The sequence below is a fragment of the Belonocnema kinseyi genome, chromosome 7 (assembly GCF_010883055.1).
Source record: "Belonocnema kinseyi isolate 2016_QV_RU_SX_M_011 chromosome 7, B_treatae_v1, whole genome shotgun sequence".
NCBI classification, from domain to species: domain Eukaryota; kingdom Metazoa; phylum Arthropoda; class Insecta; order Hymenoptera; family Cynipidae; genus Belonocnema; species Belonocnema kinseyi.
In genome coordinates this window covers 117,407,013-117,424,085 of record NC_046663.1, presented here as the reverse complement: position 1 = coordinate 117,424,085, position 17,073 = coordinate 117,407,013, and the positions used below count along the sequence as shown (strand labels likewise).

The following is a 17,073-nucleotide window of genomic DNA, read 5'->3' as shown; positions in this document are numbered from 1 at the left end:
ACACACACAGTCACATCGATTTGGATCGACAGCCACATCCCTTTGTTTTTGAATTGTTTTCAATAAAGCAGCTAAAATGATTGAAAAATTATAAGAATTGATTTAATTTAACTCGTGACAAAATAATTAAATTTCATTAATTTATTCAGTCTTAACCGTAGAATTAAAATTATTTAAAACTATAGAGGTCGATTGGGCTCAATTGCTCAGAAAATTGCGCAATATATAATTTATTTAGATTCTTCAATTGTTATTAATAAGGCAATTATAATGATTGAAAAGTCATAAGAATTGATTCAATATGATTATTGAAAAATATTTTCAATTTCATTCATAATACAAAATTATTTAAAGCTATAGAAATAGATTGGTTGAAATTACGTAAAATGTAATTGATGCTCATTCCAAGAATTATTTTTTATAATGTGAGTAAAATTATTGAAAAGTAATAGAATTTGATTGGATTTATTTATAAAAAATGTATTGAATTTCATTCATTTTTATTCATTATTTAAATATAATTAAACTTTATTTAAAATTATTCATATGAAGATGATTGAGATATAAATGATTATTGAGCTATCCAATATTTATTGAAAATATGTAAAAACAGTAGAACGTTATTTATTTTCTAGAAATTTTAATAATCCATTATTAGCAGGGTGTGTATATCCCTTTGTTATGGAATGATATTATTATTCTACTGTTTTGAAAATTCTATGATAAGTCTTGAACTTTTTGTTTATTCACAAAATATTGAGAGATCTGGAAGAATATTTAAATGCAAGTCTCGATTGTAAAATAGATATTTCTTTAATTTGAACATTCAAAACTTTAGCTTTTAACTAGTAATTTTGTCAAATCCTGTCAAAATTTTCTCAAAACTTCACCCTTGCAAAATACATCTGTAATATTATATTTACACTTATGCATGTTAGGGGTTATATTACTAGATTATATAACTATATTACTAATTATATTACATATTTCGTGGCTCAACCAGGTTTGTCACTCTTTCTTCTAACACGCGTGAACGAAAATCAACGAGAATAATTCACTTTGTATTTTTGTTCCACACCTTTTTTATTTCACCACAGGTTACGCGAGTTTCGGTTATGATATTGCGATTTTTTATTTTGTATTTTTTTTAAGTTTTTATTTTTTTAAACTTTTTTAATTACTTATAAGAGAGTTAATTCACGACTGGATTCAGTACTGTCGATCATATCTCGCTGCTTCCAATAGAAAATCTACACGCGTACACGCGCGCGTTTTTGAATGCCAGGTGAGAAGATTTGTGGTTTTGCCTAATTAATTTTTCATTATCTTTGTTTATACAAATATATTCGTACAAAAAGCTGTTCTGGGGGCGTCCAAGTGTCCTCAGGGGGACCACACCAACAGGGGCGAGAGTGGGGGCCCACCCTGAGGGTCCACGCCAGTCCGCCGCTGGTTATGGCATCCTATAGCTTCATCTCCGAATTGTCCCCTAAAATTGTACAATCGCGGTACCACACACTTTGATCGCACACCTAACAATGATATGCATGCGCTCTCTATATCTTTGTTGTTTATAAGCGCCTCATAGGTTGCCTTATCTATGCGCTCAATTATCTTATTTTGGAAATATATTCGCACATCCGGTTTCTGTAGGTTCTCAATTTTTATTATTGTTTGTTTTGTTTTCTTTGTTCTCTTTTTTCTTTAACTCCGACCTAAGTTAATTTTGTAGCTCGGAAGGTAATGATCAGTGTTGCATTCAGAGCCCCTCATGGCCCTTGTATCTTTGACTAACTCTCTTTGTCTTTCATCCGCAACAACAAAGTCAATTATACTGTGGCTATTTTCTTTGGACCAGGTGTACATGTGGATTTTTAGAATAGGAAAATAGCCGGATCATGTTTGTTACAGCTCATTTGTCATGTTCTCGAAATAGGATTTTTTTTCTCCTGATAAAAATAATTAAAGTGTGAAGCTATATAACATGAAAATAGCTAGATTTACATTCTCCGAAACCTCATTTTTGTTGAAACTCATAAAAAACCAAAACGAAGTGTTTTTAAAAATCGTCGTTATCCTGTGAAGAGATTAATATAGATAAAAAAGTCAACATACACATCGATCAAAGGTTAGACTACCCGAACTGTCATTTTATCTCCTAAAGTAAGAATTCCAAAATAACGAAACACTTGTATAGGGTTTTTATTAGAAGAAAAAGTGAATTATGTGAAAACATGTCTAATTATTATTCTCTGTAAAATTACGCAAAACCATTAATTTTATCATTAAAAATTAGGCTAATATTGCCCTTAACATTTTTTTTGCTCACGAAAGCAAAAAAAGATATTTAAAGTTTAACATTTGACCTGGATGAGGAAGTGCAAGATTTCATCCTATTAAATAGGATTATTTTTAAAAAATGAACAAGCAACAAGCATTTCCAAAAGAACATTGCACTTTTCAACCTTAAAGATTTTTCGACCACCCTATAGTAAGTCATTGATTAAAAACTTTCCAATAATGTAACTAATGATAAATTTTAGTATATTTATAATTTTAAATGGATCTATATTTCTATGCAGTACAAAATGGGCTAGCTGAGTAATATTACATAAACATAATATCGCGTTCACTCTTATATTCTTTTAGTAACGATTTGGTTTTTATAAGTTAAACTACTGTCATATTTTGTTATGCCCATTTTAATCAATCGCATTGTGAGGATTTAGTACAAAAAAACTTAGGAAATCAATTATGTTACATTTTTTGTGTTAAAATAATGTATAGCACTCACGTTTCCAGGAATGGCGGCACTGATGAAAAGTGCAAGGTTGTCTGGCCAGGGCAGAAGTTTGTATTGTTCCCACCATCTTTTGACTACGAGTGTCACGTAAAATCCGAGGACGAAAGACATCGGAATCGACTCGCTCGAATTTGCAAAATAGTATCGAATGTTCTCGAAGACCCTGAATAATAATAATTTTATTGTTTTTTATTAACAAACAAATTTTATGTATCCTGAATAATAATAATAATACAGTAAGAAAGACGGGTATAGAATGTTTTTAAATAATTGTAAAATATATTTTCTTCAAAAGAAATTCTGATGATTCTTGTGTAAAATTACGTGTCGTGATGTTCTTTATTGGTATTTTTTCTCTCGAAACACAATTTTTGTTAATTATATGTAGAGCAAGTTTGCATTTCTGAAGCATTCATAGAACAAAATATTCAAATACCGAAAAAATAGCATAATCAATGAACAGAATTATATGTGTACAATCAAAATGACAATATTTCAATATTACAATTATCCGAACACGGGAAGCCTCTAGCAACTGCACGCTTAACTTTTTCGTTGATGCCAGCTTTTTTCAAAATATAACTTTCGGATGATAGCAAAGTATTTTGAGACAACAATGAGAATAATCAATAAAGATCGTCTTTTAAAATTTATTATTTTATGTGGAAAAGGTCGAAGAATACTCATAATATCAGTTTTTAAATTAAAAGTCTGGCTTTAAAGGAAATTTAGGCAATGTCAATATAATTGTTTCGCTAAGATTTTCAAGACAATACACAGTTCATTTAAAAAGTTCCGGGGTCTCTGCATGGAATACTCTCTTTGGTTCATTCTGAGTCTAGTGCACTTTGGTACACCTCAATCACTTCAGTCACTTGTGTGGAGTGTACGTTTGAAATTATTACGATTTATTTAGTTTGTCACAATTCGAGGAATGAAACAAAGAGTCGCAATTAAGTTTTCTTTCAAACTAGGCAAATGTGCTTCAGAAACGTGTAATACGTTACAATTCTATTCTTCAAATTAGTACGGTCATCAACCCATTAAACGAAATCTATTACCGCCAAACCATGCTGCACTTTCTTCTCTTGTGTCGGAGAATGGCGTACGAATATCACACACACTTTTTTGGCCGAGAACGTCATCACTATGGCGTAAAGACTACCTACACTAATTTGAAGTTCTTATAATAACATTTCAATATTCAGTTAACGATTGTTCGCAAGGAGTGCACGCACTTGTTCGAAGTTCCAGTCCGTGACGCTGGAGGTGGAATACTCATCTCTGGGATCATTCTGAAGCGATTCCCGGTTATCCGTAAAACGCGCGTACCACTTAAGAACTTTGCTTTGTACTAGGCAGCCACATCAATAAACATTTTGTAACATATTATAAGTTTCTAAAGCACTTTTGCCTAGTTTGAAACAAAAATTAATTGCGGTTCTTTATTCCATTACTCAAATTGTGATAAACTAAAAAATCTTAATCATTTCAAACGTACACTGCAATCTACACACAAGCAAATGAAGTGATTGGAATGAACCAAAGAGCGTTACTCAGAATGAAACACAGTAATTATTCCATGCAGAGACTAAACCGTATCGCCTTAAACACGCTTACAAAAAATCATTCCCGGAACTTTTTGAAAAACCTGTTTATGTGCTAATGGGCTAATAATGTTCTCGTAGTGGACAATTACTGTTTGCCTAGTTTATAAGTGCAAAGTGAAGAAGCGCTTTTAGTTCTAGGTAAATAATTGAAAATAGTTTTGATAAACTTCAAAAATAACGCGGAAAAAAAGTACACTGCAAGATATACAATTTCGAACAGTAAAGCTGAGGTTTGAAGCATACCCACTGTGAAATGAGCAGTTTTTACAGTATTGAAAGTAGTGTGAACCAGTAATCTGAAAATATACTAGTCGAAATACCATCTGTAGCAACACATAACGCAGCTATTACAGTTTGGCATTGTAGAGTGGAACAGCATTGGTACATGCTGTTTAAATTACTGCTCCACATTGTAAGGTTGCACTTAAAAGCTGATAGACGTTACGTATTTCCATTGTGAATTAAGAATGGTGAATCATACAGTTTACAACTTGTAAGCTATCCCCTTTAATACTGCGATTGGCAGTGGGATACGAAGCTGAGGGTGCAGTTTAAAATACTAATCCGGTATACCAATATAGGGCCTCACCCCGCACCAATTTTGCAGTGTGAAATTGTAACAACTCCTTTTTCGTACTGTGTCAAGTGCTAACTGAGAGTGTTAGAGGTACAGTGTCAACCGAGGAAACATATTACTGCACGAGATTATAATATCGCCACTTTCAAACAGTGTTATTCGCTGAACGAGATTTATTTTATTTTTCACAATATTACGTTTATTTTGATAATTAATAATAATATATTATAATAATATAATAAACTTCATATCAACCGCACTACGGAAAATCTTACGCAAGTGGCATTGTCGTCTAGGTCAAATTTAACATATTCAGCTGTGAAAAAATCTGCCCGCCTCGCGGGCACATTCTCATCGCGAGCTACGCGCACGGCTCGCTGCGCTCGCAAGTTTGAGCGCGCCTAGGGCGCGCGACGGTTGAATCTCGCGCTTCGCGCTCGGATATTTATTCTTTGCATTTGGAATGCTTGAAAAAAACTTTATCAAAAAGATTTCTTTTAGATGGCAGTATTTATATGCGTCTTCATATTCCGAATTGTCTAATTAATTAAGTATAGTCAAAGATTAAGTTTCTCAAAGCTCTGTAGACATTGAGGTACACATTCTCATTGTGACACTCGCGCTGTGCGCTCGATTTCGACAGACTTTTTTAAACAGGTTTTGTTGGATTTTTTTCTCGTAACTTTCGTCGGTTTTCCACACATTTTTTTTATTTTACTTTTTTCAACGTTATTTTTCACGAATAAAAAAAAAGTACGCGTCCTATCAATAAGTGATTCTAAACGAAATTGTAGATCTTTTTTGGGATAACCATTTTTGTTAATTAATCTTTTTTTGTATCCTACATAGTTAGTCCACAAAATGAAATTTTTTATTTTACATTATTTTTTGTGCAATCAAAATTTGAATTTTCGATTTTTAAAGAAAATCCAAAAATTGTTTATGATAATCTTGTAGGGATTTCAAAAAGAAATGTTTTTCTTCTTTCGACATTTTTTCATATCGTGCGTTTTTCGGCTTCAAATTTTGATTTTCGGTTGAATTAACAAATTTTGAAAACGCTATAACTTTGAGAATTTTCTCTTTATCGAAAGAATTCATAAGGATAAATTGCTTATTCTTTTCAATACTATAAATATCCGTACATAGAATTCTCAAATTCAGAAAAAAAAGTCTCAAAAATTTTAAAAATGCGCTCACTTTTTGAATTTTTATCAAAAATGGCTGGTTAACGAACTCTTCCTTTCTTTTTGGACCTAGAAAAAGTGTGCCAAAGATGGATTTGATTCGTTCATTTTTTCGAGAGTTATCGCGTTTACGGACGGACGGACTGCCGGACGGACAGACAGACAGACGCCATCGTGAAAACCTGATTTTCAGATTCAGGGGGTCTCGAAACGTGGAGATCCGTTGAAAAAGTGTGATGTCAAATTTCCGATAATTCTAATACTTTTTCAATCATAAATGATGAGAATGTAAGAATAGACCGTAATCGCGGAGTCAGTTACATAAGTTTTTCCTTAGTACACAAGTTAAATTTTGTTGCATGCAAAATTTCCAACTGATAAAGTTTACATGCTATTTGGCGAAAGTTTATCCTACGATGGAATAAAAGCTGTCGTCTGCTACGGCATCCTTAGCAGTAATGGAAAAATGGCAAAGTATGAGCGAATTCGAGCTATAAATTAGGACACCAGGTTTAAAATAACACAGAAAAAACAAAAATTAGAATTTCTTGCAGGTAAAACTTGCAAACGGTTCAAAATAAACATATTTCGGAGAAAGTTTCACTGAGGTTAGGAGAATAATTCTGATCTCGTCTGCAGCGTCACGATGAAGTGAGCAAATTTCGGTAAAACATGTACAATTAGCAACAGAAAATACGAAAAAAAAGTGTTCTTACTGATATATCTCTTCCGAAATAAATAAAATTATTGTAGAGGCATTAGAACTTATTTAATACCATTTAGCAAAAATCAACTAACAGATGGGAATCCCCATTTCTCTCCAATTTAATGAAGTTTAACGACGATAGATAGCGCAGGCATCGCAATTCTGGCTACATCGCGAATAAAAATGGAGCGATTATAAGGCGAAAGATTATCCAGGCATGGTTATAAATTGGAAATTATCTTCGATTTATGTAAAGTTTATTCGGCAAGTTTAATTTTTGTTGTGGTGAATCTTTCACCCGGAATCGATGTAAACTTTATCTTTCGTTTTTTCTGTGTTACCACCAACAGATCGCGAGTTCCCGCCATTCTCGACTGTACCTGTAAGCATTGTATTTTTGTTTCCATTTGTGTGATTTATATTTTATCATATGATCATGTTCCAACCTAAAATCTTCAATTTCTACTAAAAGTTACTTTTAAAACTTGTATGACTGTTACAGTGCGATACCGCCACACTAAACCTTTGCTTTCCCGGAACAGAATAAGTTTTTTCTATAGGCTCTTTTTTATTCTTATTCAGCCTCCTTATATTTCGGGAGAAAGTTTTTATTATGTTTTAAAGTTAAAGAATAAACTTGCAGTCGCTGTTTGAAAACAACTTTTAAAACCTACGTATTTTGAATCTCTTTGAGATTTTAAACTTCCACATTTTATTTCTCGGAACTGGATAATTTTGTTTAATCATACTTTTTACATTGCAAAAACACTTAAGCTCGGGAGTAACTTTTGTTTTTGTCTTTATAGGCTGATTTCGATTTTACGGGGTGTTCTTTCGCTTTCCTAAAAAATGTTTTTTTTTTATTACAGATCTAATTCTGTAGACTGCAATATTTTAAATGTTGTTCTAGAAATAAAATTAAAAAATATTTAATTAAACACTGTTTACTTCACTTACCTATGTTTGCAACTTATTATACTCTTAAACTATTTATTATATCACCTAATGTGCATTCTTATATGTTATAAAAATGTATAAATAATTACTAGCATTTAGAAAAATTGTATAAAATTCTTAGCATTTAAAAATGTTCATTTTTCCATTTCAGCTAGCCTTCTATTTAATGTTTAAATTCAACTTTAGAGTTAGAATATTAATCAGTTTAAGTATTTTTTTATCTTGAAGAATTTTCTCAACTCTAATGTTTCAATAAATTATTTGTAGTAGCTGCTTTTCTTTTTACCTTTAGGTTTTTAGTAAAGAATATTAGTAGAACTATAATTATTCGATTCTTTTTTCAAGCTGAATATTAAATTTAAATTGTAGTATTTTTCACTTATAATCATCTGAGAGTAATAAATCCATTGAATTTTTGAGCTTCAGAATTTGAACAGAAATCACAAATTAAATGAATGTTCAAAATAAATGTTTAACTATTGAAAATTCAATTAATTAAATTGAAATATGTTCATGGAACATTTTTAAAGCCACCTATTCATATTAGGCTTAGGTTTTAGGTTGTTTAGGCAGGGTTCTCGAATCCCCAGAGGGTGCGATTTTTCATAATGTTTAAGCGTTTGATTAAGTATATAAGTGACCGTATGTGCAATTGCATAATTTCAAAAATGAATTAAGTGCAGTTATTCAAAATAAAACATTTTTGTTGTTTTAAATTTATCATTGTATTACATCGTCTGTTCCGAACTGCTGTAATGGAACGTCTACATACGATTCTATAATAGGGCAAAACTGTGACTTTTGCTTGTTGATGTGAGAGATTTATAACGCAAAACTAGAATTTTTGCTCCCAGAAGGAACAAGGATTACTGAGCGAACATAACCTATACTTTTGCGAGACACGCGGTGTCAAATGTGAGCTGTATCTAGCGCTCGCTACGAAGTAGAGATTACTGGGTGAAATTATTAAATTATCACTCATCCCCATTCGCTCTGGATACAGATTTGTAATTTCACTGAGTAAATCTTGCATTTTGATGCAGTGAGGTTCACTAATTTCTCTCAAAGTGTAAGAATTACTATATGGTTGCACATACCAATATTTCATCACTTTTCCGAGTATATCTTACAGCGTACTTTTTTCCGTGAAAATTTGATTTCAGAATAGAAGTAAAACTATAACCTTCTCGAAGCTCAATTTACTTTTTTCCTTCTTAGCTCAGGCACAAAAAACACATATTTTCACTACACAAATCTCTATAGATGACCCACTTTTCATTTGACATAAACATTTATAGGAAATTCTTTACTACATATTTTATGTACAACAACGTACACACAAATACATTTTTTATTTTAAAAAATCACGAATAATCAGAATTTTCAAAAAAGGACACAATCGACTTTTTTCCTTCCTGGCTTCAAATATATGGGCGACATTAGAGAACTAAATCCTGCAGAGAGTTTTTTAAAATAAGAACTTTATAGCAAATTTTTTAAAAATAAAAAATATTTGTATTTCGGGCTTGAAATTTCTTTAGGTCCAACGGAAGAAATATGAAATTACAATCGAATTTAAATCTGAGCTCGTTTTTGGTTTTGACCTTCGGCTCCAATATTAAGGCTCTGCAAATGTAAACATCAGGGCCGTGTCTCAATTTTGCACAACTTGCACGCAGTTATCCAGCTAGGCCATTAGGGTACTGCACTTTACCGCTATGGTACTGTTTTGTAATGCATGAGTGACCATTTCACATCTCCCGAGGTTTCTCTGATCCGAAACCGCGACACGGGATAATTCTTGGAAGGCGAAAATTGTGTTGGCTGAAATTGAGGTTCGACTCGTTTAAATATCATGAACATTTTTTTGTTATAACATAATCAGGATTGTTGCCTTTCTTGTACGATTTTCACCTCATAAATTTGTTGGTCAAAAACCAAAATAATGGCCTATTTATTTGGTTCGAGTGGAAGAAATTTCACCTCTAAAATTTAAATTTAAAAAAGTGCAATTAAACAAATCCAAAGAAATTTGCTATAATTTGTTGACCCATAGAAAATTGTTTGAAGAATATTGTAAGAAATTAAAACTTTGACCCCGATGCGCGAGGATATTATTATCTAATTTCAAATTGTTTTACCCTGTTGTTTGGCCCTCAAAGGGAACTTTTCAGCACTACACCGTTTCTAGTTTCAAAAATTCGGGTGATCAGTAAATATGTTACATATGATGCGTAAGTGTCATGACAAAAGTTGATGTATATAGTAGGAATTTAGCATGTCACTAGAATTTTCAAATTAACCAATTTCTTCTAATCAGTCAGATAAGTTAAAATGACTTCTTAACTTTAATGAAAATTTAAAAGTTGGTAATCTGCAGGTATAACTTTATTCAAATGCCAGTCAAGAATAAACAATTCTTGAACATGATAAATAACCAAATTTAATGCCAAATTTGTATGCAAAAATCTAAGCAATCAATAATTTACGGAAAATTAGAGGTTTCCAATTCTTTCTCATCGATTCTAAAATATATTTAATTTTCTATTCAAAATTTATTTGGAATAAAAACAATAATTTCAGGGCTACGAGGATGAGCCTAAAAAATGAAAGAGCTTCCAAATCAATGTTAGGCCAAGGTTAAAATCGATAAAGGCAAATTTATCTGCGCACATAAAACACGATGGCAGTTTTATGAGAATTTTTATATGTGAGCCCACGCGTTGTAATACTCGCCCATATTCGCCGCACTATGGTTCTCTTTCCCAATAATGGATTACAAGCTATTTTATTATGTTCAATGATAAGAGAATTAACTGAGGTTACATTTTTTAAAACTTGTTTTTACAAGGATTTATGACGAAAAAAAGTAGAGCAATTAGCGAAACTTCTAACACAGATTTCCAGTTGAAGAATTCAGTTTCACAAATTATCAAAATTTATAGACAACATTATTTAAATTAAGAGAAATTATGGTTGCGTAAGTGTGTTTTAACGATCTTTGGTATCATCGTATTTTCCAAATAAAATCGTATATTATAAAATCTCATAATATATAATACATTCTTATCCCAATAAGAAGGCATTGCCTTTATTTTAAAAGTTTATCAACCAGATATAATTGAACAGCGGTTATGTTTTTATCAATCACAAATGCTTTTAATTAAAATAAAAAAAACTCTATTCTCCAGTAAAACTATACGAGATAAGAAAAAAAGGTTAAAACGCAAAAATGTTCAGCTGAAAAAGATTTACACGGAGAGACTTTCTATATCAATAATTGATTCAGTCTATACCCGTGTAGGAATACAATCAGAGATCCGGCCGGGTCCCAACCGGATAGCCCCGCTCTAAGCCGGGCGCTGGTCGGAGAATCCGGCCGGGATCCGGCTAAAAACATCACAGTAAACTGGTCGAATCTCGGCTTCAATTCTGGCTGGGATCCGGTCGGGTAATCAGGCTAAAAAGCGGTTAAGAAATGTTGTTCAGGCGAGAAATTGGTAACTTGTTTTGTCTTTAAAGTCTCATCGTAAAGATTGCGGTGAACTTTAAAAGTAACCTTGCCGAATAAACTTTACATGAATCGATGATAATTTTCGATTGTTAACCTTGCCTGGATAATCTTTATCTTTATAATCGCTACATTCTTATACGAGATGTACTTCATTGAATTGGAGAGAACCGGGGATTCCCATCTATCAGTTGCTTTTTGCGCTTTTTGCTAAATGGTATGAAGTAAGTTTTAATTCCTCTACAATAGCCTAATTTGTATCGGTGGAAATATATCAGCAAGAACAAATTTTGTTCGTGTTCTCTGTTACTGATTCTACATGTTTTACAGAAATTTACTCACTTCCATGTCCCGCAGTAGACGATATCAGAATTATTCTCCTGACCTCGGTGAAACTTTTGCCAAAATATTCTTAATTTTTAACCGTTACAAGTCTTACCTGCAACAAATTTTAACTTTTTATTTTTCTGTGTCGTTTTAAATATGGTGTCCCGATTTATATCTCGAATTAACTCATACATTACCCGTTTCCAAAGATATTGTAAACGTAGATGCGGTACGGGGCGTCGGAGTGGGAAATTATATATATATATATATATATATAGGACATCACATTTTCTGCCCTATCGAGGTGCTGCCCTCATCTTACTACGAAGTTAAATTCTTGTTTTCTCATTCTTCGTGAAATATGACGGTAAAGCAGTAGAAAGATTTTTTGAGATTAGAAAAGTTTGACATGTATTTGTCACTGAAATTTTTCAGATCTGAAGCTTGATCTAGGTTTTCGGTTCATAGTCTTTTTTCTTAATTATAAAAAAAATTTTTCTCGAAAAATCATACTTTTAATTTAAGAAAAAAGTATTATAGAAAGAGATTTCGAGATAAAAAAGTGCTGAAAACATTTTTCTTTCACAAATATATTTTTTTAATTAAAATAATCAAATATTTATACCAAAGAAACAACTTTTTAAATGTTTGAAGTGTTTAAACATTATTGTTTAAATTTAAAATATCAATAATTAAAACAAAATATATTTCTGGATAAGATATTTAGGTTGAAAATGTATATAGTATTTTTTAAATCACAAAAATTCTTCCGAAAAATCGAAATGTTAATTAAAAAACACGTGTTTTTGTATATTAATTTGTCGGTAAAATTTGTTGTATAATTTTAAATTCAAACAATAATTTTTAACACTTTAAAAATTTTTTTTAAATTTCTTTGATAACAATATATTATTATCGTATTTCTAATAAACAATTAATCTTGATTAAGAAACATTTTTGTTTGGGGATCTTTATTATTCGGGAATTTTTAATTTCGTTAATATTATAAACTGTTCAGGAATTTTATTAGTTTTGGAATTGAATTTTTCGGGACAGACAGTTTTACTGAGTCGGGAATTTTATTTTTCGAGATATTTTAGCCGTCCCCATAGAATTACAGAAAATTTGCTCTAATTATAATTTCGGCGCTCGATCTTGTTGATTTTTCCTACAGTATTATTAAAAGAAAAAATTGTATGGAAATTTTTGATATCACAAAGTTGAAGATAATCACAATTAAAAATTTTTAAATTCGCTGTACATCCAATTTTTATTTTTTGATCTTGGCGATTTTTTTCTAATCCATTTCAGTCACTGGTAAATGGGGGAGATTTTCTCTTAGAAAATTAGTGATTAAAATTTGAAAAAATTGAGTAGGCTTTTTTGACATCTAGGTATGTAAAAAAGGTAAACTTCAGAAAATTTAAAAACTAATTTAATAACTATTTATACTCTTTTAAGATACCAATACAATTTACACAACACTAATTGTAAAATTTGAAAATTTTTAGGCCTTCAGTTTAAGAACTTGAATTTTAACGTTAGAATTTCTTTATTTTCAGAATACAGCCTTATTGTTTGAATTTTCAGAATTTTCGTTATAAGTTATAGGTTAGGTCAAAAATAACAGTCTGGGATTCGAAATTGTCACAACGCGAAAAAGCTTCAATTTAAAATTTAAAAATGTGAAAATACATTATTTTCCATGTTCATTTGCAATCCAGCGAGTCACTTTCTTTCGCTTCTTTTGAAAGTCGATCCTTTGCTTTCAGTTTTCTTTTTAAAATATACCTTGAATTCAACGCATTTCAAATTAAATGTTTGCAGCTACATTTAGATTGAATTATACAACGATTTTTTGTTTTAAATATAAATTAATTAAAGCATTTTATTTGTTTTTCACGATTGTAATTTATAACTTCTAAAATTAAATCATTGTAGCTCAAACATGAAAAAGTATAGACTAATTTCAAATTTAAAGAGGTGCTATCACATATATTGAACTATTAAAACCTCTGACCTTTTTTAAGATTTTTAAATCTCTTTTAAAAACTTTTTTAAACAATTTTGGTAGTGATTTCTTCATAAAAGAATAAGTGCTATTTAGTCTCCATAACAGCAATTTAAAAAATTTTTAAAGCCGTAATAGTTGAGACATTTTAAATTTGTAGTCTTCAGTATATTGAATAATTTCAAATTTAAAGCTATTTAAATATGTCATCTGTATTCCTGAATGGAAAGTGTTCGATAATTTCAGATTGAAACCTTCCAAATTATTTAGTTACAAACTGAAATCGTACAACTTCAAATTTTATTTAATTTTTTATCATTTGTCCTCCCCCACAAATTATTATTTTTTTGTAAGAAAATAACACCTGATTTTTGTAAAAATTAACAAATATATATTAAAGGTTCACTCAAGGTCATCTTTGTTCAAAAAGCTTTTTCCTGAATAAATTAACTCTTATTGTTCCCAATTTCGTTCTGTAATTCAGGGATTGTGTTTTTCATAGAAAACATTGAAATGTGGTTTTTTCACGTTTATGAAATTATAATTGAAGGTCACTCGGGGTAATTTTCTGTGAAAAATATTGATTTACAAAGAATATTTGTCGAACAATAGAATGGATTTCTTCACCCGAGATACAAACGTAAATTGTACTATAGTATAAACAACTGGAAAAATTTAGACGAAAGCCAAATTTGGTAAAGAAAACAAACCTTTGTCGACCTATAAATACTAATTTTATTCCCCGAAAGATTTTTAAAAAATCTCTTCGAAACACTTTTATTGCAACAATTTAATTGAAGAAAAATATTTGTTATAAAAATAAAAATAATACATTTTTTACATACAATTTTTAAAATAAAAATCTGCGTATGAAAGCACAATCCAATCCGACTATTCTCTCGAAAGTTATCCGATATACAGACAACAACAATAACAACGACAACGTAGACGCCAGAGAGGCAGAAAGATACCGACGTAAAAACTTGTTTTTCTGACTCAAGGAGACTCAAAACGTCGAAATTTCATGCAATTCGTGAAAGTCATTTTTCGCATATAACTATTTTCATTATGAATGAGAATGTGATAAAATAATCATGGGCTCTTGAAAAAGTAGCATTTTTCGCCTCTTGACTTTTTTCCATATCAAGCTTTTTTGCTTCAAATGTCCATTTTCGTTTGGTTTTTTGGATTTAGAAAATCCCTTAACTTTGGTAAGTTTAGTTTGAACAAAAAAAGTTGTCAGGATAAATTTTTCATATTTTTTTGTACCATAAATAGCTGTGGATCGAATTTACAAATTTTGAAAAAAATGGTCTCAAAAATTTTGAAAAAGCTTGAACTTTTTGGATTTTTGTCAAAAATGGCTGTAAAACATGTTTTTCCTACTTAAGGGGCCTCGAAACGTCGACATTTGATGAATTTCTGAAAAATTTATTTTTCATAAAAAAAGTAATACCTTCTCATTTTGGAAGAGAATATAAAAATTATCAACAAGATTTATAGAAAATCTTTCAAAGAATAAAATGATTGTCCCGTAAGTTACAACCGAAAAATTACAATTTCAAAAAAATGAAAGTTGTTCTAAATATTGAGCTAGACTCGCGACCGGGAAATGAAAATAAATTTGAAAATTAAACTGCAGTTCGAGTATTAAAAATTTAACAGTGATTGATTTTACAAGGTGATTCTAGATCCGTTCAAAATGATATAATTCACATATTTTAACGTTAAAATTTGAACTAATTTAATTCGAAAGCCTTTGTAGTGACACAAGTGTAAATGTTCGCATTAATGGTTCCTTAAATGAACATTTCAAAAGATTTACAATATAAGAGAAAATCTGGAAGCTCTTAAACAATTTTGTGTGCAGGATTTTACAAAAATGTTAGGAAAAATTAAAATGAGTCTAAAAGACATTTAAAAGTTCCAACAAATTTTTTAAATAATTTAAAAAGATTTGAAATAATTTACAAGAGAATAGGTACCTTTGATGATTTTGAAATAATCTGAAATGTTGACTTTTTATTTTGAAAAATTACATAATTTTAAGAGGAGGTATAAAAATATGGGACCACTGAAAAAAAATCCGAAAGGGATGAATGAAAAATTCCAAAAAATGAAATCTCCGGCACTTGAATAATAATTTTATTAAAAAATACATTAAAAAACACATGCGCTTTAAAAGAAAAATATGTTCTGCCTAAATTTTCTTCGTACCTACATAATAACATTTTTTGAATTGTTTAAATTCGGGAACTTTTTAGTTCGGATATTTTATAATTCAGCCATTTTCTTTGGCGATTTTTAAAATTCGGTAATATCTTATTGCCCGTAATTTTATTTATTTTATTTTTCGTGAATTTTACAATTCGACTTTTAATTTTCGGGAATTTTATTATTCGGTTATTTTTCAATTTACGAATTTTACAGTGTCAGGAATTTTTTTTTTCGGGATTTTTCAGTCGCTTTTACGAAAAATAAAATTCCCACATCACTGTAAAAATTCCGAAATTATAACATTATCGAAATATAAAAGTTCCGAATTGGAAAATTCTCGACAATTTACAATCTTACCGAATTTGAGAATTGCTGACAGGAAATTTCCGAATTATACGATATCCGGGCTAGACAACTCTCTAATTTGAACAATTAAAAAATAGTTTGTTAAAAATTTTTTTTTAATAGAATAATAAAATATTTTCACCAATGAAGAAACGTATTTTTGGATAAAAAGAGTTGTTTGAAAATGTGCATTGTATTTTCGTACATTACAGAAAACGCTTACAAAAATAAAATTATTTTAAAAAATCAAAATAAAAGTCGCGTTAAATCAGCCTGCATTGAATACTGCACAGTTTATTTTATTTGAAGTTCACGTGTTTTAAACTTATGTTTGTATCAAATTTTTATACAATTACTGTTATTTTAAATTAAAACAATAATTTACAAAATTTAAACAATGGACAAAATTTATATAAAAAAAATATTTGATTATTGTATTTTTAATAAATAAATAATATTGATCACAAAACTGTTTTCTAAATTTCTGCAATTCGGGAATATTCTAGTTTGCATATTTTATCATTAGACAGCATTCGGCCTGGAGTTTTATTATTCGGGAATTTTCAAACTCGATAATATTGTAAACTGTCCAGAATTGCATGATTCTAGAATTTTCAAATTCGGGATTTTCAGGTTTCAGCATTTTATTATATTGGGAGGTTTATAGTATCAAAAATATTTCAAAAATTTAAAAAGATTTATAAAATTTTAAAAAACTCTGGAAGATTTTGAGGCAATTTTTTTGCAGAATTTTACATAAATTTTACGACAAAATGGTAATCATTATAAATATACTTAAGACTCCTGAAAAACTTAAATAAT

General features: G+C 30.2%; 1 protein-coding gene across 1 annotated transcript in view; it reads right to left on the bottom strand.

The window, feature by feature from the left end:
* LOC117175948 overlaps nt 1-17,073 on the bottom strand; it is a 459,128-nt gene that overhangs the window by 283,790 nt on the left and 158,265 nt on the right. The window contains exon 3 of the mRNA XM_033365817.1: nt 2,795-2,966. Coding sequence (XP_033221708.1) covers nt 2,795-2,966 — 172 coding nt within the window. The remainder of the gene's footprint in view (nt 1-2,794; nt 2,967-17,073) is intronic.